General features: G+C 40.4%; 1 protein-coding gene across 1 annotated transcript in view; it reads left to right on the forward strand.

Annotated features, from left to right (window-relative positions):
- ANK3 (ankyrin 3) overlaps nucleotides 1-22,252 on the forward strand; it is a gene marked incomplete at its 5' end in the record, with an annotated part of 287,363 nt that overhangs the window by 188,809 nt on the left and 76,302 nt on the right. Inside the window, 6 exons of the mRNA XM_079711182.1 lie at nucleotides 276-473; nucleotides 2,066-2,164; nucleotides 2,451-2,549; nucleotides 8,766-8,963; nucleotides 13,480-13,578; nucleotides 22,091-22,189. Of these exons, the coding sequence (XP_079567308.1) occupies nucleotides 276-473; nucleotides 2,066-2,164; nucleotides 2,451-2,549; nucleotides 8,766-8,963; nucleotides 13,480-13,578; nucleotides 22,091-22,189 (792 nt within the window). The remainder of the gene's footprint in view (nucleotides 1-275; nucleotides 474-2,065; nucleotides 2,165-2,450; nucleotides 2,550-8,765; nucleotides 8,964-13,479; nucleotides 13,579-22,090; nucleotides 22,190-22,252) is intronic.

The following is a 22,252-nucleotide window of genomic DNA, read 5'->3' on the forward strand; positions in this document are numbered from 1 at the left end:
AAGTATAGCAGGAGAGAGTGGGGATAATTTCTAGATAGAACTGCCTTTCACAATTCTCACGCTAATAGGTTACTCAAAGGGTGTCTAAGGTGCTTAGATCTGCCATCCCCACCTTTCTGAAACTTAAAGAAAAAGATAAATGAGGCTCTTTTTAGTATTGAATCAAAGAGTTGAATGTAGCCTCTGATACCAAGCAGTGACGTTTCCTGTATTTTTCACAGTGGCACCGTTGTTTTCTCAGCTCATCAGCCCTGAATTTTTACCTTGTCCCATAGGATGACCAAACCCCACTCCACATTTCTGCCCGATTGGGGAAAGCAGATATAGTACAACAGCTGTTACAGCAAGGAGCATCTCCAAATGCAGCCACGACTTCTGGGTACACCCCACTCCACCTTGCAGCCCGAGAGGGGCATGAGGACGTAGCCGCATTCCTTTTGGATCATGGCGCATCTTTATCTATAACAACAAAGGTATGAAAGCCAGTCTTAGAATCCTGCTGTGTCCCCCAAAAAACACTCTCTTTACAGTTTCCTGCATGGTAATAGGTACAAAAGCTGTACAACAGCAACTATACTTGGATCCCAGGATTAACATGGCCAGCAAAGCCCTGGGATGGGACAAGGTGATTTGGTGTGTGTGTATGTCTTACATTTCTCAGTACATTATCTTCTAATGAAACCTTATTGATGTCTGGAGTCAGATATTTCTTGCAAGTTATTTGATAGATTTAAAGGGTGCTTTAAAAACACAGCCACAGATTTCTGTTGCTGAGGCCAGGTATACAAACCACATTATCAAAGCTCAGTTGGTTAATGCTTTTATAATACTTTCAAAGCAGGAGGTGGATTTTTCTTGGTTTGTTGTTGCTGCTTTTTTTGTTCTTGTTGTTTTCTTTTCTGATTTATAGGTTTTGGGTTTTTTTTTTAATCTCAGCTCTGATGCCTTACAGTAATAACCCACCACACAGTTGCTTTTCAAGTGCAGAATGCAAAATTTAGAGCTTATTTTTCTTTGATCCTACATAAGCTAGCAAGTGTGATAACAGGATGAATTGGCCCATGGCATGTCTTAGAAAGCTAGAAATTGGTGTTACACCCTTTTTTAGATGCAGAGAAGAAGCATTAATGTGTCATCAATGCAGAAGATAATTACAGTGATTACAAATACTTGGAAAACTATCTGAACCAATGATGACTTTCTCCAAATTCACCCCCTGTGATTCTTTAGGCTCTTCAGTAGACATGCAAGTTCCTGGATCTCATTTAACATGTGAAACAGAGGAATGGGTGATGGGGTTTTGAGTGTCCCGGCCTTTCCACCATACGAGCTGCCCACTGACTCTAACTGGCTATAGTCCCATGGGGTCAAATATGTTGACGACCCTCTAATCCCTGCCTTGTGCTTGGGGCCCTAGCTGTGCATGGTGACTGACCGGTTGATACCCAGATCCTTGTAAGAGTTGGAAGCAAGAAGAAGGAGCTGCTCAACTCTCAGTATCCAACTCTCACCTATTTATTGAGATAGAACCCTGTGTTATTGTTCAGTTCACCTGTGGTGGCTAAAGTGTGAGAATCTCTGACTCCTACCCCTTAGGACTGGCTCATACATACAGACGTGTGTATACGTGTGGCAGTAAAGAAAGGGGAAAAGAAAGGCTCCAATCTGGTGATGTGGGAGGTTATGGGAGGTCCAGACTTGTCCTAGATTTTTCTAAGCCCTCCAAATCCAAATTGGGCCTGGACCCTATAACCTATTCTTCCCACAATGTGAAATCCCCAAATGACCCTAGAATAAGCCCCAGATCCAGCTTTCCAACTTCATCCTTGTGAGATACCTGACTAGTCCCAGGATGAGTGTCTTGTGGCCAAGCCAACAGAAAGAGAAAGATTAAATATGCTGCTCATCTTTGTTGAAAAGGGGACTCTTTAACTGTTATCTACCAGCCTTGGTCCTTAAATACAGGCTTAACTGTTCTTCACCATTAGAATAATGCCTCAGTTCTAGAAAAGTGATGCCTTTGTATCATTTCTATTATTCATTATTTTTATGTTTATCTTTTCAGAAAGGATTTACTCCTCTTCATGTGGCAGCAAAATATGGGAAGCTTGAAGTAGCCAGTCTCCTGCTACAGAAAAGTGCATCTCCAGATGCTGCTGGGAAGGTATGGGGTCATTGGCCAACTTGTAACAGGCCACTCCCATGATAACAAAAAACAAGCACTTGCTAACATTCACCAACAGCCACCTAAATTATAACTAATCCATATTTAAGTCTCATAGGATGAAGATGACTGAGAAATAGGAGGTGAAAGCTGGGGTCCAAGTGTTGTGGAAACTGGAATGTAAACTACACTGTGTGTTGTATCCAATCTAGTCCCATCTCCTAAATCTAGGCCTCTGACATTAAGGCACTTTGACACTGGTTGTTGTTTCTGCACGTGTTTTCAGAGCGGGCTAACTCCACTGCATGTAGCTGCACATTACGATAATCAGAAAGTGGCCCTTCTGCTTCTGGACCAAGGAGCCTCGCCCCACGCGGCTGCAAAGGTACCTGTAATTTGATAGCATGAGGAGACTGACGGGCAGTCTCTATATGTATATTTACTTTGGCTTCATCTGTATCACCCTCCTAGTTTAGGCATCACTTAAAGATCATGGAAATATTAAGTGCCTTAGGAAATCTGTGCCTTCAGCTATTTAGTCAACTCCTGTGGTAGTTGCTCAATAAATATTTACTTGTCCATTGATATTCCTTGAAAATCCAGGACATCCTGGAGCCTGAGGAAAATCCAGGAAAAAAAGTTGAAGTCCTCTTTAGCCAGACTAAAAACATAAGAACAGCCAGAGGGAGTAAGAAAGTTCTCATTTGTCAAAGTTATAAAATATGTGTTACATTTTCCTGGCCATAAAACATTGCCTTCAAGTGGTTTATGTGTGCTTAATAAGTTGAGAGGTTTTGCTCATGTGTTGTTATTATTGCTAAGGAGAATCTTTATTCTTTTTTTTTAATTTATTTTACTGAAGTATAGTTGATTTACAATGTCGTGTTAATTTCTGCTGTACAGCAAAGTGAATCAGTTATACAGATATATACATTCCTTTTCATATTCTTTTCTATTATGGTTCATCACAGCATATAGACTATAATTCCCTGTGCTATACTGTAGGAGAATCTTATTCTTATTGTTAGGTCTTTTTTTTTTTTTTTTTTGCGGTACGCGGGCCTCTCACTGTTGTGGCCTCTCCCGTTGCGGAGCACAGGGTCCGGACGCGCAGGCTCAGCAACCATGGCTCACAGGCCCAGCCGCTCCACGGCACGTGGGATCTTCCCAGACCGGGGCATGAACCCGCGTCCCCTGCATCGGCAGGCGGACTCTCAACCACTGCGCCACCAGGGAAGCCCCGTTAGGTCATTTTTGACTGGTAGATAACAGAGATTTCTCAGAAAAGAGATACTTAGAGTGAATGGCTTTCTTATGACTCTGGTATTCTGACTTGAGAAGCAAATCATAAAGAGTTTATTTAAAGATAGGTTAGCATAGTGCTGTTGGTTTAATGAGTTCGCTATTGTTGAGCAGGTAGCTATGATCAGGGAGCACTGGAATGATACAGAGCACAATTTAAATGCTATCCCATTCTTTTCCTAAATACTGTTGGTTGAAGGAACTTTTAGCATCCCTCCGGCTTTTTATATTTGTTTAGCTCTTCCATTTGGGGGCAGCTATAGTGTTCTCCTTTAAACTTAGTGTTTAGAGCAAATCTCTTATACACACAAATCAAAGAATTTGGGCTATTCTAAATTACTTTGGATACTTTCAGAGATAAAGTTTTCAGGTACTTTCTCCATTTAGAGAGTATGTGATCTTTGAAAGCTATTTCTCTTCAGAACCTTTTTTCCTGTATTTCTCCATCATCTCCTGCCCCATCATCTTCAGAATTGTACCCAGTGAAATCTACAATTCAAAATCAAGCCCCCAAACTTGCTTTTCATCTAAGAGCAGCTTTTTCCCATAATTTCTAGCCCTGACATTCTTTCTATCATAAAGCCATCCCTTGACTTTTGAAAAAAACTTTATTTAAAAAAAAAATGAATAGCAGCATTATTCACAATAGCCAAAGTGTAGAAGCAACCCAAGTGTCCATGGAAGCATGAATGGATAAAGCAAATGTAGTCTATACATGCAATGGAATATTATTCAGTCTTAAGAAGGAAGGGAATTCTGACACATGCTATGACATGAATGAACCTCAGAGATACTATGCTGAATGAAATAAGCCCGGCCTATCAAAGGACAAATACTGTATGATTTCATGTGGAGACACAATGTAGGATGCTGGTTGCCAGGGGCTGAGGGAAGGAAAGAATGGGGAGTTAGTGTTGAATAGGTAGAGTTTCAGTTTAGAGGTGGATGGTGGTAATGAACAGAGAACATTGTGAATGTACTTCATGCCATTGACTGTACACTTAAATGGTAAGTTTTATGTAATGTGTATTTTAGTACAAGTTTTAAAATGAGAAAAGTTTACAATGAAATTTAATAGTTGTCCATTTCATTAGTTTATTTTCATATCCCTTTAAGCCTGGGCCACTTTTCTTATGTTATAAATACCCTCAGGTTCATGGCAGGCAACCAGTAAATAATAAGTGAACTATTCATTCCTCACATGAGAGTAATGATTTTGTCATAACTAGTGCTAAGTAGTTTAGAATTGACAAAAGTCATAAATAAGTGAAACAAAATGAGTCCAATCCACCTTTTCATCCACAAATAACTCTGAAAAAGGCCAATAGTTGATATATTTGTAGTTGATTTTCAGCTTCATATTTGTCCAACAAGACTTCATGGTTACCTATCTGCAAAACATCTTTGACAAAGAGTCAAAAAGCAGTTCTTTAACAGCCCTTTAGCCTTCAGCATATCTTTTACAGTCAATTGAACACAGGCTTTTCTAAGAGGACATTCATTCTCATTCCCATAGTGCAGTTGCCTCCGTAAGAGTCTCTGTATGCCATGTCTGACATATGTCCAACCACCCCCACTTTCTGAGGCCGTGGTCCTGGTCAGGAGCTTTTTCTAGACTTTGCTCATGAGCAAGGCCAGTTCTATCAGTTAGGGTTTGGTTCACCTGGTAGAAAAAAGACCTAGCTACGGTGGATTAAACTGATGAGGTTCTATTTTTTCTCTTGTCATAACCAGTCTGGAGGTAGGCAGGTGTTGTTGCTGGTTCAGTGTTGCCAGAGTGCTAAAGAAAATTTCCTGTGATTTTTTGGGTCTTTCTTCCAGCTATTGTCGCTCAGGCTGCCAGGTAGTAAAGAAAGTCAGATGCAGGTAGCCCACAGGGGAAGCTCTTACTGTTCAGGCAGGCCCCCTTGGAGGGCCTGTCACATATAGGTAGGATGGGTTTTCATAGGGACTAAACTTTTTTAAACAAAATTAAATTTGTTTTGTCATTTTTTTCTGATTTCTTTAAACTGAATAGGACATCGCAAAAGAAGAACAGTGGGTTGGAAGAAGGTAGAAGAGTAATATTTGAAAAGCAGACTGATAAATGTGCCCTCATAACGTGGTATTAAGTACCCTAATCACCAGTAGGATGGATTGAGAAAACACAACGTTAAAAAATAAAAATAAAAAAGAGGAAGAAGAAGAAAGAAAGTCCGACAGCAGGGCATTGCCAGAAGCTCCACCCAGCCATTTCTCCTTACATCTCATTGGCCACTTCTTTCTGCAAGGGAAGCTGGGAAATGTAGTTTTAAGCAGGGCACAACACCAAAGGTTCTTTTATTAAGGAAGGAAGGAGAATGGATATAGGGTAGGCAAATAACCTTCTTTCCTCTAGGGAGGCTACAGCATTTCTGAATTCAGGTAGTGGTGAGAAAGGAGGGACAAAAACTGAACAGAGCTAAGCATGCCTGTGGATATGACAGACAGCCGTGCCTTCCATGCTACCTCTTCCTTATTCACATGATTGCTTCTTGGAATACATGATGCTTTCTTGTTGCCCTTTCTTCCCTTTTGTAGAACTGCGGGCATATTTTCTTACCCATGTGTGCCCTAGAAACACGATGTGACTTTAGCTAATGGAAGAGGAAGGAGGGTGCTGAAAGACTAGATGGGCTTCTCTAATCCATTTTAGCCAGATCTATTTCCTGAGGCAGGACACTGTGCTGGAAAGAGGATTGGCTTGAGTTCAGGAATAACCTGGGCACAGTTTGTGGAAGGGTTAGTGAGCCTTAACTTACTATTTGTCAGGTTTCTCTTTCATAAGCTGTACAGTATCTGTTGGCATGGATCAGTAAAGATTGTGAAGGTTTGGGGGAAAAATATAAAGTACAGTGTAAATATATTACTTTTAATAATTTCAAATTACATCTGCTCTTGTTTTTAATCTTGAAATGCAAAAGGACACATGGCATGCACTTTGTCCTCTACATCAAGAGGAAAAAAGTATTGATTGAGATTATTCTCTAGTGCAGTCTCTCACTATTTTATGTCTCTTCTGATAAATGTATCTGTCTCCTTTAGTATGGCAAGTAAGAATCCGTTAACTTTCTAGAAATTAGAGGTTAGGAAATTTAGAAAATTTTATTATAGGTCTCAAGATAAACTACTTGTTTATTATTTGAAATATTTCTTAAGTCTTTCTGAGATGAACTAGCCATTCTAAAATAATACCCTAAATTGTTTTTCCCTTGCTTTATACTTTCCTTTGTATCTCAGGTAAGGAGCTCAGAATAAACCCCTCAGTAATAATGAGTAACTTGTCTGGAATTGGCATGCATTACACAGATGTCAGAGCTTCTCTGTTTTTTAAGAATCAATGATTTCTTGGTGGAATTAAAAGTAATCAAGAGGATTGTCACATCTCAGGGGATAATGACTTACCTCTAGAGGTTGAGAAGTTACTGACTGATAAGATGCATGATTAGAAGCTGCGCTCTGACTTTATCTTGCCTTTACCACTCTAATTAGCTCGTGTTAAGAGTCTTGACTAGTCAAGTTTCCTAGCACTGCTTTGTGAATTTTCCCTTTTATTCAGGGGTGGGGATGGTAGTAAAACAGCTCACCCCCTCCTGTCGCTCACTGTAGAGTTGGGCTCAATCCAAAGATCTGCATTAGGCTCTGAAGACGATCTCTTTAGGGTGTGTCTGAGCAGAGGGCCAAATGCTTCTGAGGTCAGCTGGGGTTTCCAGATGGCAATAGGTCGAAACTAAAAATAGGAGCATAAAATCTTCTACCCTGGCCCATCCTGTTCGGCAGAGGCTGGTTTCAGAAGAGTCTGGAAGTGGCATTTCCACTTTCTTCAGTTGATATCCAGCAACCTTAAATCTTCTAGAATCAATTATAGAAAGAATGTTTGTCAAGTGAGCAATGCTGTCACAGTAGAACATACCACTGACATAAACATGAGGGTTAATTACAGTAGGCTGGTCGTCCGGTAGCCCCCCACTGCCCTCTGAGTTGTTTCTGACCCATCCTTATGGCTTGGAAAGATTGAGACTGATCTGTTGTCCAGATTTGGATCATATTCCCAAATATAAATCCTATTTGTATTTTATAAACTCGAATTATTCTTTTTTCTTTGTATTTTCTTTCTCTAAATCCTCTTGTCTATACCAAAAAAAAAAAAATTCTAACTTTTCATTGGCATTTTTAATGTAATTAGATTCAGGCCCATGTCAAAATGTAATCTTGCATTCCTCTTAAATGACTGTGAGTCAGGACAGGGTTCCCTAAGGCAGGGGACCTTTTTTCTTAGGACAAAGGACTCTGAGGGCTCCTGAAGCAGCTTATTAACAATTTGTCAAAGGAATTTTGGTTCCTTCCACCTCTGAGCCTCAGAAATCAACCAAGAGAAGGATCCCAGAATGTTCTGAAAGCTCTAGTAAGCTTGACTCAAATCTAAGGATTTGCCAGTCATTGCCAGGCTCTAGAGATACAAAGACAAATGTGGCACAATACTTGCCCTTAACAAATCTGCATTTTAGTAGGAGGAGCCAGATATATGCAGAAGAGTGCCACTAAACATCTCCGGGATTTTAACTGGAGTCAGCCAAGTGAGGGGCAGGTATAAGAGTGGAAGGGGAGGTAAAACACTTCATGGGGGCGTGACCCTTGAGCTGAACCTTCAAATGAAAGATGCTGGTCCCAAGGGCATGTTGGAGAAAAGCATTCTTGGTAGAGTAAGGCAAGACAGAAACATGAGCCATATGTTGTTTGGGGACCAGTCTAGCTGAAGCATGACTGGAGTTTCATAAAAGAGGCAATCAGAATGGCAAATGGGAGTAGATTACAGTATCTTGACTACCATGAAAATTAAAAATTTCAACTTGTAAGCAATAAGCTAGTAAAGAGATTTTAAAGGTTGAATAATGGCTCTGAACCTGCCCCGGTGGTACCATTTGTTTGTTTCCTAGTTGGGTTTCCTCTCATTCCTGATATATAAGGCAAGTAATTATTGAGCACCTACTAACACAACTACCTGTGCTAGGGAGTGGTACCATCCATTTGTAAAACCACTGGTACCCTGACTCTTTTGCATTAAACTCTCTATAGTACATTTTCCCTATTTAGGGATGTGGGAGATATGAGGGCACTATGTTAATAGCACTTCTTGATTTCTCCGTGTTGGCTTACTTGCTAATGATTTTTTTAAACCATCAAAGAAAATCACTAGAAAGGGAAGCATACTATTTGAAAATGCACTGCACACATTTTTATCTTGTGACTGGGCATGTGACCAAGTGATTTCTGTTGACAGAATGGTTATACACCACTGCACATTGCTGCCAAAAAGAACCAGATGGACATAGCAACAACTCTGCTGGAATATGGTGCTGATGCAAACGCAGTTACCCGGCAAGGAATTGCTTCTGTCCATCTTGCAGCTCAGGAAGGACATGTGGACATGGTGTCACTGCTCCTCAGCAGAAATGCTAATGTGAACTTGAGCAATAAGGTAACCTTTTTTTTTTTTTCCCTCTGCAAAGCATACAGCGCAACAAAACCTCACCTTCAAAAGATCACTAAGAAGTCATGAAAAATTCAGGTCAAATAGAAAGTGCAAAGTGTAGTATGCACAAAAGTATGTACCAAAATGTTATTTATCATAGGAAAAACTTGAAAAAAATCTGTTTAAACAATAAGAGAATGTTAAGTCAATAACTGCAAAGTCATACTGGTGAGTAACATAGAGCCATAAAAATGAGGTCCACAAAATTGTTCTAGTAATATGAAGTTTTGTTATAATGTAAAGTCAAAGGGCAACCAGAACATAGTAAATAAGAAGTTGTAGGTTGTAAATAAAAAGTTGTAAGTTGATCTATGCCACAGACATTTGGGGGGTACCTACTGCCTGTCCCAGTTTTAAGTCCTAGGTTACAAAAAGAAACTGGAAACAGGTCTGCCTTCAGAGAGTTCATTTTAATAACAGAAATTTAGAGTAGCTGTCTTACTCCATAGATCAAAAGGTTAGTCTCTGTAGGTAAATGGGCAGTGCCAGGGAACTTTTTAAGTCTCTGTTCCCAGAAGTCTTCAAACTCCCCTGACCTCATCCGACATCCCCATGGTTAGTGAAGAGCTTTGTGAAAGTCCAGCCCACAGTTACCCAGAGACATGTTAAGGAGGTCACTGCCTCCACTGTGTATAGCAGAGAATTTGGGTTTGCTGACCTGCTTATTAATACCTGAGTCTGAGATGTGCCCAAAATACAAGACAGATATTCCTTAGTCTTCAGATTTAAAAAAACCTGCAAGAGTGTCCCCAAATTCCTGATAATCCAAACTCCCTGTTATTTAGCTTCTCCTCTACAGGATGGTGATGGCACACCTGTGACATTTCTCAGCCATAGCTCAGATATTGGAGTAGCGTTTCAAGGTAGCAGTAGTTTTATGGCAATGAATAATATGCAGTTTAAATATTTTAATATATGTGGCCGGTGTTTTGTAATCACAGAGGTTTTGAATTTCCTGGGTATGAATCCTAAATCTGACTCCTACTCGACGTGTAACTTGATTGGACAAGTTATGTGACATCTCTGAGCCTCAGTTTCATTCTCTAATAAACAAAGACAACAGTATTTACTTCCCAGATGTCAGGAAGATGAACTAACATTCAGCACCTTCTTCTAAGTAGAAAAAGAATAGTTGTCTTAATTTTAGACTTTTCACAGTTTGGGGAAAAGGTTACTCTGCACTAATCTGATTTCCCAAGGTGGTAATTTAACAAATTCTATAAACCAAAAGACATACGTAAGAGAATAGGAAAACCTCTTTTCAGTTTTAGTATCTTGAAAATCCTTTGTGATCATTGAAAACCAAACACAGTTTTCATTTTTTTTCTCGTGTATTGATTTGCTTTTCTCATATCTTTCTTTTTAAACATTCCTTTGGAATGTATGCCTCAGCATTAACGGGAATCACGAAGCAATTTCAAATAGTCATTATAATCAGGATTTGTTTGAGCTATTGAATTTCTAAGGTTCATATACTAATATATAGACCAGCCTTATAATAGTTTGCTGCAAAATTCAACCTGTCTTAATGAGATGGAGGACGTGGCCTTCTCAAATTGAAGCACATTCTGGCATCCATTAGTGTATATTTTCTTAGGAGCCCAGAATATTATATCTCATTAATTCTCCCAGAGACAATACAAACCTGAACAATTGGTTAACAGGTGAACATTTTCTATAGGTTTGACACCAAAGTACTGTGTAATAAACATTTTTTTCCTTTAAATTCCTTTAGCTAACCAATGGCAATATACATATTTAGCCTTGAATTCACCTTAAAATCATTTTTTTTTAAATTAGGCTGAGAACACTTCAGAAAGAATTTCTCAGTGTCTACTTTGGTAGACTAGAGGGAGATCAGCCAAGGGAATTCTGAGGACCAAAAGACATAGGAAACCAAGGAAGCCTGGAAATGTCCAGCCACCTTCCTGAACAAACTCTACATAAGCAAATATATCACCAAGGAAATTCCCATTAGCACACTGTACTTAAGGAACTTTCAAGAACTTCACAGTACCTAGAAATGGTCTAATAAGAAGGCATTTGTAAGCCTTTGCTTTCTTTCTCAGTAGTCATTTTCTGTATCAAGTATTAAATAAGTTCCAGTGTGAAAACAGAAAATCAGCAGAGCTCTATTCAATAAGGACTCTGACAGGTTTTCGGTCCATTTTTCCTAAGCTGCCAGAGTTTTAAACATCAGTTACTCTCTCTCCACCCCTTCCCGCTTCCCCATCCCCCTTCCCCATTTCACACTAGACTTTATTTCCTTGCTAAACAATGAATATTAAAAGAAAGATTTAGCTTTCTTGAAAAGTATTATTGAACCAAACACTTTATTGTTTTCACTTATTTCTTTTCCTGCTATTCACCAGCAGTTTCCAGAATTTTTAAGAAAAAGAGCCCACGAACCTAAGTTCCTGCCGAAGTACTAGTGTTTGATCTGATGCAATTTTGCTTTTGACGTTCCCACTTTCCCACACGAATTTTGCAGACCACAAGTTGCTATATTTCTTTACACAGCTAATAGAATACAAAGCAGAGCTGTTGCTATTCCAAGTTGGTGGTATTCTCTCTGTGTCCCATACATGCCATTTTTAAAATGAGCCATGCTCAAAACCTTTATAAAAGGTTAATAGATAACTTCTGAACTCACACAGGGGTGTATTAACCATCACATTTTGTTTTTTAAATCATGAATGTAAAAATAATTTTTTCTTTATTTAATTTATACTATTTTACCAAAAGATGCTTGCTTTTTCCTCTGACTCAGTCGATTAGTGGGTGGATTAAACGCTAGATACTCGACTGGTTATACAAGGATTAAAGGCACAGTAGATGCCTCAAGAAGCTCACAGTGGTTTGAGGAATACAGACAAGAAAAGAGTTTAAATGCAGGATTATGATGCTCTCGACAGAAGTGAGCACGTAGGTGGTTCGCACGTAAATAATAACAGTGAAGCCTTTTTCGAGACCAGGGGAGAGAGAGGGAAGCTCAGGAAAGCTGGAGGTGACTCCAGGCCAAAGGTTCAGTGGGCAGCATGAATGTCCACGGGGGAACGCGAGAAAGTAGGGCACCAGCCACAGTATATTCCCCCAGCTGTGCTGAGAACCACTCAGTAAAGTTCTTCAGAAGGTTTGGCAAGTCTCAAACTTAGAATAGGGGATTGTGACACTTTTACAGAACGTTACAGCTGCAAATATCTGTTGCCTCTAAAGTGGAACGTGGAACATTGTTCTATGATTATGTCAGTGTTTGGGTGGTGCCAGTTTCAGCCCCAGACTTATTTTTCTTGGATTTCAAGTGAAGGCACCAGTCCTCCTTTTCCTATTTCCTCTTTTATTCAGTCTGGGTGAGCTTCTTTCCAAAAGTCTGTAAACAGTATTAGAAAGTCAAGAGTGAATGACTCTTCCTGAGTCCTGTCATTAGTTTGATGGAATAGCAACCCCTAAATAAATACTGTTCAGCATCTCGAGGGTTCTGTGCCCTTCCTGATGCTGCTTTTGGTTCACGCCTTTCCTCTGACAAATAGGACAGGTGGATGGCCTTGCTACACAGATGCGGAGGAGGAGAAAGAAGGCTGTTAGGACTCAAGACATTAACTTGTGTGCTCATAATGGATGAAAAAAAAGAATCTGGACCCACTTACACCAGCTTACTTTCTCTTAAATGTTATTTATGAAAAATACAGCTACAGAGGACTTTTAAACCAGGGTGCAGTCTTAGTGATTCTTTTCTTGGCCATTGGGATAACCACAGAGCCTATCCATTCTGTGGTAGAGTCAATTTCAAGTATCTAGTCTCATTAAATGACCTGGAAATTTTCATGAGATAGCCTTCATATTACATTCTCATGAGACAGCATTTATATTACATTTCACAGACCATTTTTCCTACCCAGAAGCAACATAGAGAAAACATTTGTCAGCCTTGGGTATTAATATTTAATGGAGAAAATGGTATCATCATATGTCAGTATTCAATTTATAAACAGTTTTTCTTTTAATAAATTTTTCTAAAGCTAGTAATGCATTGGTAGTGTGTTAGAATTCTTGCATAATTTTGTAAAAACATAAAGAGACTTATTTTTAAAAAGTGAACACTGAAGTACATAAGAGGAAAATGATATAATGTCTGGGATTTGCTTTAAAATACTTCCGCAAAGCAAAGAACAAACAGGAAGTAGGGCTGGATGAAGCAAACGTAGGAAAACCTTAATAATTGCTGCATCTGTGATCAGTACACGAGGTTCAGCCCATTCCCTCCATTTTTGAGGATGTTTGAAATTTTTCATTAAGCCTGCAGATAACCGTGTTGTCACATGCTAGTATATAAACTTACTCCATAGATTTTTTTAAACATAGAAATTGTAGACTTACTCTTTTTGAAGTCCTCAATTGTTTCTCCAGCACGCCTGTGTGTCCTCCACCCCTCCTGTAAGATGACCACTTTCATCTTTTGCAGAGTGGCCTGACCCCACTCCATTTGGCTGCTCAAGAAGATAGAGTGAATGTGGCCGAAGTCCTAGCAAACCAGGGGGCACACGTGGATGTCCAGACAAAGGTACACAAAACGACTGTGCCCATCCAGAGTGTCATTGTGACTCCTTGTATGGAAGAAGTACAGTTTTCTAGGGGGAAAAATAAATCTTCCACCATATCTTTTATACTCAGTATTTCAAACGTGTATCTGTACAAGGGACACCAGTGTCTCTGGTTGTGGTGTCCCAGGTGCCTTTTTTTTTTCATTTGTTTATTTTTATTTATGGCTGTGTTGGGTCTTCGTTTCTGTGCAAGGGCTTTCTCTAGTTGTGGCAAGCAGGGGCCACTCTTCATCGCGGTGCGTGGGCCTCTCACCATTGCGGCCTCTGTTGTTGTGGAGCACAGGCTCCAGACGCACAGGCTCAGTAGCTGTGGCTCACAGGTCTAGTTGCTCTGCAGCATGTGGGATCCTCCCAGACCAGGGCTCGAACCCGTGTCCCCTGCATTAGCAGGCAGATTCTCAACCACTGCGCCACCAGGGAAGCCCTCCCAGGTGCTTTTACCTTTACTGGCCTGAATACTTTATGTAGCTGCATATTGCTGCCTCCTGTGTTAATGCAATTTATTAATCCTTGTTACAACACATCTGCCCATCAAGGGCAGAGTGTGAAAGCTTGTACCTTTTTTAATTTTTGTGACTGAGTTTTAAGAAATGCATACAGAAAAATTTGTCAGTAATTGATGACTTCTAACTTTGTTCAGGCAGAGTCTATGGAAGAGGATACATTAAGTTTTATTCAACTACTACTCACTTGCTAAATTTCTTATGGTGTATATGATCGCTAGCAACTCCTTCCCTCTCTCAGCCAAAATAGTTATCTTTTCAAAAAGAAATTTCTGATTAATCTCATAGAATGCCACCATTTCAAACTCACATAAGACAAATGGATGTTTTGTGTCATCATCAAAGATAGGACTTAATATCAGTCTTTCTCTGAATATTTTATTTCAGCACTTAGTTTTGTTACTCTTCATATCAAACTTGTATCTACTTCAAAATGTAACTTTGTTTCTGTGTGTCACATTTTTGACACAAAAATGAATACTTGTTAACTATTATACTGTGAATACGAACATTTTTGTGTATAATATAGATGGATTCTGAGGTGTGTGGACAGATATTGAAGATATTAGTAACATAGAAGGGTCACCAGGAATTAGCCAGGTAAAAAAGTATTGCAGACATCAGAATCAGGCTGGATTTACGGGACGAGCACAGGAAGCAGCCCTGAGTAGACTACACCCTTTGCACAGTGTTCTGACTCTCTAGGGCTGTGGCTTCTCCACCCATACTGCGTTCTATAAGAAAGAATCTGCCCAAAAGAGACGTGACCAGGCAAGATCCTTTATGCTTTTTAAACTCTGTATTAAAATAGTGAAGCAAATATAAGGGTCCCTGGCTGAGATAGTCCTAGATAGAGCTGTGACCCAGGTAGCCTCCCTCACTCCCATTTCTGAAATGCATCGTGCCCTTCAAGTCCCCATGGCCTCTTTGATAGCCTAAGTGCCCAGTTCTCTCTATTCTGTTTCTTTCCAAATTTTTCATTCTAAAAGAACCCCTTAGCCCTGAATGCCTTCCTAGATAGCTGAATGTTTAACAAAGAAACCAGTAAAGGCAACAGTAGTGGCTGAATGGTTTCTTGTTACTTTCCATGAAAATACAAGCATTTTTCAATCTGAAAAGCTCAGACTGGATTTAGCTTATATTCTTTACTGTGCTTGTACACTTTCATCAGAAAAGAAATCTTTAGGGCTTCCCTGGTGGCGCAGTGGTTGAGAGTCCGCCTGCCGATGCAGGGGACACAGGTTCGTGCCCCGGTCTGGGAAGATCCCACATGCCGCAGAGCGGCTGGGCCCGTGAGCCATGGCCGCTGAGCCTGTGCGTCCGGAGCCTGTGCTCTACAATGGCCACAACAGTGAGAGGCCCACGTACCGCAAAAAAAAAAAAAAAAGAAAAAAAAAGAAATCTTTAGAAATTTGCAACTTCACGGTAAATAGATTCACCCTGTGTTGTTCTATTGACACACACACACATACACACACAGACTTATAAACATTTTATTTGGTTCCCTCTCCCTTTATAAATTAAAAACTTGAGAAGGCAATAACAGGGTTCTGTTTCTCAGTACTTTTTATCGCAACACATCCAACATATACACCACCAAAATTCAGTCAGGGATTAAGGCAGTGATTCTCAAGGGCAGTTTGGGAGGAGAAGAAATGGTGCCATGAACCTTCTGTTCTAGATTTGCCAAAGCAACCCCACGGTTTAAGAGTATTGGGTCTCGGGCTTCCCTGGTGGCGCAGTGGTTGAGAGTCCGCCTGCCGATGCAGGGGACACAGGTTCGTGCTCCGGTCCGGGAGAATCCCACATGCCGCGGAGCGGCTGGGCCCGTGAGCCATGGCCGCTGAGCTTGCGCGTCTGGAGCCTGTGCTCCGCAACGGGAGAGGCCACAACAGTGAGAGGGCCGTGTACCGCAAAAACAAACAAACAAAGAAGAGTATCGGGTCTCCACCAGGGTTTCATCCTAACCCTGTCCAACTCAGGTCACAGTGTGTAATCATTTTTGTACTCAGTATAATATTTCTGAAGCATGTACCTTTTCCTGCCCTTTACAAGTGATGTAGTTCAGAAAGCATCTCTCTGTCTCTTAAAAAAATTTTCTCATCCTTTTTCTTCTCAGCAAAGATCACAGCACCAAAAAGAAGTGAGGCTATGATTGTCCCATAGTTGAGTAGAGCAGGAGTGCAAAGAGATGGGTTGCTTGGATTTGTTTCCTAGCCTTGTAAATAAGGAGTTGATTGTATCCCATGAGCTTCCAAATTCTTCCTGGTAAAGATGACATCCCCAAGCAGCCGACAGGTAGAATGTATGGTACCATTTGAGTCACTGGCTTCAATTTTAAAATAGTAATAATTAAATTATCAGGAGCTCTTGTCTCTTGTGGGGAAGACACCAGAACATCCTGGTAACAGCCGTGTAGCCTTCCCACTGGCCTGCTGACCCACCATATCTCCACCTCACTTTGTATTTGAAGTTCACCAAATCAGTTCAGACTAAATTGTGCGGCTGGCCACAGGGTTTAATGCTCAGTGTCGTACAGCTGAAATGAAGCCACTTCTTTTGCTTTTTAAAAGGATAATCTCTGGAAGCATTTTATTTAGACCACCCCAAAGCACACCAAAGCACTGATTCTCGGAGGTACTGATTAGCAAGTAAATAGTTAAATTAGCTTGCTTTTAATGTGTGTAAAATCATGAAAAATGTTTATTTGATACATACTCATTTCACATTTGTTTCTAGAGCTCTTACTAGTTGTTAGATTCTTACCTGGGTGATATGTTCCTTGTCCTCACAGAATTCATAGTCTAGAGAGGGAGACACAACAATAAAAATGTAATAATAATAGCAAAATTTACTACTCATTTTCTCTGTGTCAGATACTGTTCTAAGCATTTACCCTTATTAATTTGTTTAATCCTTATGACTATCTTATAAGGTTGATAAAATTAGTATCCCTATTTTACAGAAACTGAGGCACAGAAAAGTAATTACTCATGTAAGGTAACATAGCTAGCTGGTCCAAAGCCTGATTTTGACCCCATGTATAAATAAATAAATTTAGAGATATTGGCGTTAACTGAATTATTTACAAAGCTGGGAGTATAGAAGGGGTCTGTAGCTGGTTCAGCATCACAGGAACATGAGAAAAAATTGGGGGCACGCCCCAAGATACTGCTAGATAATTAAGATGATCTCAGAGGGCCTTGATGTGCCACGCTTAAGGTTTTTTTTGTTGTTTTTTTGTTTTTTTTTGCGGTACGTGGGCCTCTCACAGTTGTGGCCTCTCCCATTGCGGAGCACAGGCTCCGGACGCGCAGGCTCAGCGGCCATGGCTCATGGACCCAGCCGCTCCGCAGCATGTGGGATCTTCCCGGACCGGGGCACGAACCCGTGTCCCCTGCATTGGCAGGCGGACTCTCAACCACTGCACCAGGGAAGCCCTGTGCCACCAGGGAAGCCCCACGCTTAAGTTTTTAATCCTGTTTGTACTGGGAGGCCTTGAAAGGTTGTAAACAGTAGATGCTAAGATATCTGATTTAGAAAGATCCTAGGAGACAATGCAAAGAACGAGTTGGTAAAAGAGTCTGGAGCAGGGGCCGTTGGAAGGCTATTGCTGAGGTCCAGATGAAGAATAGAGAAGGCCTCAAATAAGGGGCAGATGGGATGTTGGTAAACAAGAGAGAAATTGAAGAAATACTTAACAAGTACAAACAATAAGACTTGAGACCATGTGTATATAGGGACTAAGGAAAAGTGAGAAATTCAGGATGAATCTAAGGATGTGGCTCTGTAACCAGGTGATCACAAGTCCCATTCAATAAGACAGGAAGTGAAGGAGAAGAAGCTGGTTGGAGAAAGAGCACCATGAGTTCTGTATTGGGTGTGTTGAGTCTTACATGACCTCGGGGCTATCTAGGTAGAGACAGCTAGTAAATGACTAAAGTTTTGGTCTGGGATACAGGAGGGGTGTCTGGACTAAAGATACCGAATTGGACGTGGTCAGAATAAATGTATCAGTTGAAGTTGTGAATGTGGACGTGATCGTTGAGGAACAGTGTGGAGGAAATCAAAGACAAAATCCCTAGGATCAACGATATTTTAAAGTGGATGGAGGAGTTGGAAGGAAGAAGGCCTGACTGAGGGCAGGAGGGAAATTGGGAAAGAATATGACATGGATGCCAAGTAACTGAAGACTGTCAAGGAGAGTGTGTCACAGAAGAGAAAGCACTAAAACACGTGCACTGGAGTGGCACTGGGGTTATTAGAAGGCAGTTTCACTGGAGTAGTGGAGATGGTGAGATATGGGGAAAATGGAAGGGAATGGTGAATAAAAATGGGGTTTTTTTCAAGAAGCTTTAAGAGAATATAGACCCAGGAAAGGAGAGAAATATTTGAAAGGAGTGATTGTTGTTTCCAAGTTTGGAAGTATGGCAGTATGTTAGTAGGCTAAGAGGAAGGTGCCAGTAGAAAGAGAAATGGTCAAAGAAGTTATAAGGGATGTCAGAAGTGGGATAGGCTGGGTTAGGGATGGAGATGACAATTGCCTTATTTTTCTTCTATCATTATGGAAATACACTTTCATAATCTTTGACTCTTCTGAGAGGATCTTTGTTTTGTTTTCCATTTTAACCCCACACTAATTTTGGAGGTGAACAATAAAGTAAAAAAATCACAGGAGAAATGTTTTCAACTTTTTTTCCCTTTTTAGCGTGCTAAGACATTCAACTGTAGCACCTTCAGGAAATGAGATACTGAGAGTTTATTTTCAGAGTTTGTTTTCTAAAGGAAAAATCTCTGTCTGTTACTAAATGCAACTTTTCAATCTCAATCAGTTTTATTGAACTAAATTTATGAAAAAGCTATTTATAAAAATATCTTACAGCCTGCCATATTATTCAGTAATATTTAGTGTAACATGTGACAAGAGAAAGGTATTCCCTAAAACAATAGTCTCAATATAAAAAATTAGAAAACAAATTTTTTTTTTTTTTTTTTTTTTGGTGGTACGTGGGCCTCTCACTGTTGTGGCCTCTCCCGTTGCGGAGCACAGGCTCCGGACGCGCAGGCTCAGCGGCCATGGCTCACGGACCCAGCCACTCCGCGGCATGTGGGATCTTCCCGGACCGGGGCTCGAACCCGCGTTCTCTGCATCGGCAGGCGGACTCTCAACCACTGCGCCACCAGGGAAGCCCTGAAAACAAAAATTTTAACTGAAATAAAATCAGGGAATAATTGTAGTTGTGAGTGGGTGTGTTCACTGAGGAAGACTATGCCAAGTGCAAGGAAGGCCAAAGACAGACTCGAGAGAGCACAGGTTTAGGAGGTGAGGAAATAGTGTGGATTTCCTGCTCCCGCTTTCTCAAACCATGTTGCATAGGGAGGCACCTAACTACTGCTCAGTAAGATCGCATGCTCAGGTACCACAGATCAGAAACAGCAGCCTGAATATTCCATCTGTACCTGTTTGCTCTTCCTACACAAATACACCCTTTCAGTATTGCCTAAAGAAGATGACTTAACTTCAGCTTGTAATGATGGTATAAGTAGACAACAGTGAAAAAAAGGAAGCAAAGGCTGCTCAGTTACCTGAACTATGACTGTTCCTTAGTTATTAAAGAAAGAAGAGTTGGTCTTTCCAAAATGTATTGCCACTAGTTGAAGGGAATTTCCCAAATCACATCTCTCTGGGCATGTTTGTGCAAGGTGCCATTTACCGTGGGAACTTTGTGACCCTCAATGAACGGAGGAGCCCCAATTTTGGTTTCTCTGGGTGAAAACTAAATCTTCCTGGCATGCATATGTATTTTTAATAAAATACTGTAGTATTTGTGGAGCAGCAAGAAGACCAATGTCTTAGAGCAGCGTGAACAAGGGAGAGACTCGTAGGAGACGAGCTCAGAGATGTAATAGATGGGAGGTGGAGAGCAGGGTCCAGACCAACCATGTCCTAACAGTCCACTATAATGACTTAGGGTTTTACTAGGAGTGACAGTGAAGCTATGAGGATGAGAAGAAACTGTACATTAAGGTACTTAGAATAATTCAATTTCTTTTAAAAATCTGATCAATACAGTAGCACAGTAGCCATTGGAAACTGTTGCATCATTGCTTAGGCATGTTGACCGGAAACTTGAAGAGTTCCTTAATACTTAAAATTTTTAAATATTTTCTGTAATCTTTTGGCTTGGGATCAGTCCTCTGCCACTAACACTGGGAATAATGTTACTTCAGTCAGTTAAGCTAATTGTACTGAGAACTGGTAGGAAAAAACTGTTTTCATGTCTCCCTCCCTAAGCAGCATTCTGATTCCTAACACAGTATCCTGAGTTCCTCAGTACCAAGAAAGAACCCTGCAAAGCAGGCAGGTGAATTCTGGTCCCCAAAATGGGATACCCTTCATCATGCATGAAGCAGCTTTAGGGGTCCTAAGTCAGACTCATATACATGTGGTTACGGTGAGCTTATCAGCAGGGTCTGGTCAGTGGCTGCACTTACAGTTCAGTTCATGGAATAGAATCTAACCAGAGTCAGTTCTTTAGGGCAGCACATCCCTGCTGAGGTGTCTTCACCTTCCACAATCAGCTGTGTTCTGGACGTCCCCTTTTCAAATTGAAATACACCCATTTGCTGGAGTGTCTTAGTTAGTTTAGGCTGCTATAACAAGAATGCTATAGCCTGGACAAACCTTTATTTCTCAGAGTTCTGGAGGTTGGGAAGTCCAAGATCAAGGTGCTGGTAGCAGGTAGAAAAGAGAAGAGGCAGGCTGTCTCCTTTCTCTTCTTATAAGGGCACTAATCCCATTCATGAGGGCTCCACCCTCATGACCAAATTACCTGCCAAAGGTTCCATCTCTAAATACCATTACACTGAGATTAGGGTTTCAGCATACAACTTTTAGGGGATACAAACATTCAGTCTGTAGCACAGAGTCACCATAAAGACACATTAATGCTATCACATATGAGATGCAGACACTTGAAAACATGGACCCCTGACCCATGCCCATTTAGAAATATTATTAAAAGTCTGTGCTCTCCTTTCAGTGATCTGGTGCTGCCAGTGTCATCATAAACAGAGATTGGCCATGGGCACTGAAATTGTGTGGTGGAGTCTGTTACATTATGGCCATCTAGAAAAAATATCTGGAATATCCTTTTTATAAAAAATAATTATCTAGAATATATATGTGTGTGTGTGTATCTATATATACATACACATACGTACACACATGATATATTTTTTAATAGATGGAATTTATAGCCCCTCAGGGGTCAGTGGATATTAATTGCAGAAGCAGTCCATTGCTTTGTCTAAATGAGTGGTTTTCAAAGTGTGGGGCTCTAGCTAGGTAGGGAGAAGACTTTAACTAGAGCATCTATTCCTAGATCAAGTGCATACATCGCAGACCTCCTGAACTCACACCAGCCTCTCCTGCTTCAGTGTTTCTATCCTTCCTACCTCCGTCATGCATTCTGATCATCATCTACTGCTTTCATGATCACTTAACCACTTCACATTTTTTAACCTCAATTTTATGCTTTTAGAGAGTAGAGTGTTGAATAAATGCTAGTCCAAGTCTGTCCATTGAGCACACTTCTGACCCTCTGCAAGAAGCCACTGGATCCTTCTGTCTATGCTGTCTGTTGTTCCATCTTTTCGTCCTATCTTGAAAAGTTGTTATGGGAATAAAATGAGCCAATGCTAGAGTGAGCACTTTGGGATATTTAGTAACTATTTCCATGTGAGGTGGTATTGTTATTCATACCTTAGATTAGCTCTGAGAATTATCAATGACATTTGTTTTATATAGGGAAAAAAAAACTCTTTCTGCCTCGTTAAGAAAGGTTAAATAACACTTTTGCTTCTATTTAGGATATCTGTTACTGAAAGTATACTTAGGATGTTTCTTTAAAATATATATATATATATATATATATATATATATATATATATATATATATAATTACAGATGGGATACACACCGCTACATGTGGGCTGCCACTATGGAAACATCAAGATTGTTAACTTCCTGCTCCAGCATTCTGCAAAAGTGAATGCCAAAACAAAGGTAAACTCCTTTCTCCTTTGTATCTACCAAGTCATTGATCTTGTGTCCAAGGAAGTAAGAGTC

This window comes from Hyperoodon ampullatus (assembly GCF_949752795.1).
Source record: "Hyperoodon ampullatus genome assembly, chromosome: 1".
NCBI lineage: Eukaryota > Metazoa > Chordata > Mammalia > Artiodactyla > Ziphiidae > Hyperoodon > Hyperoodon ampullatus.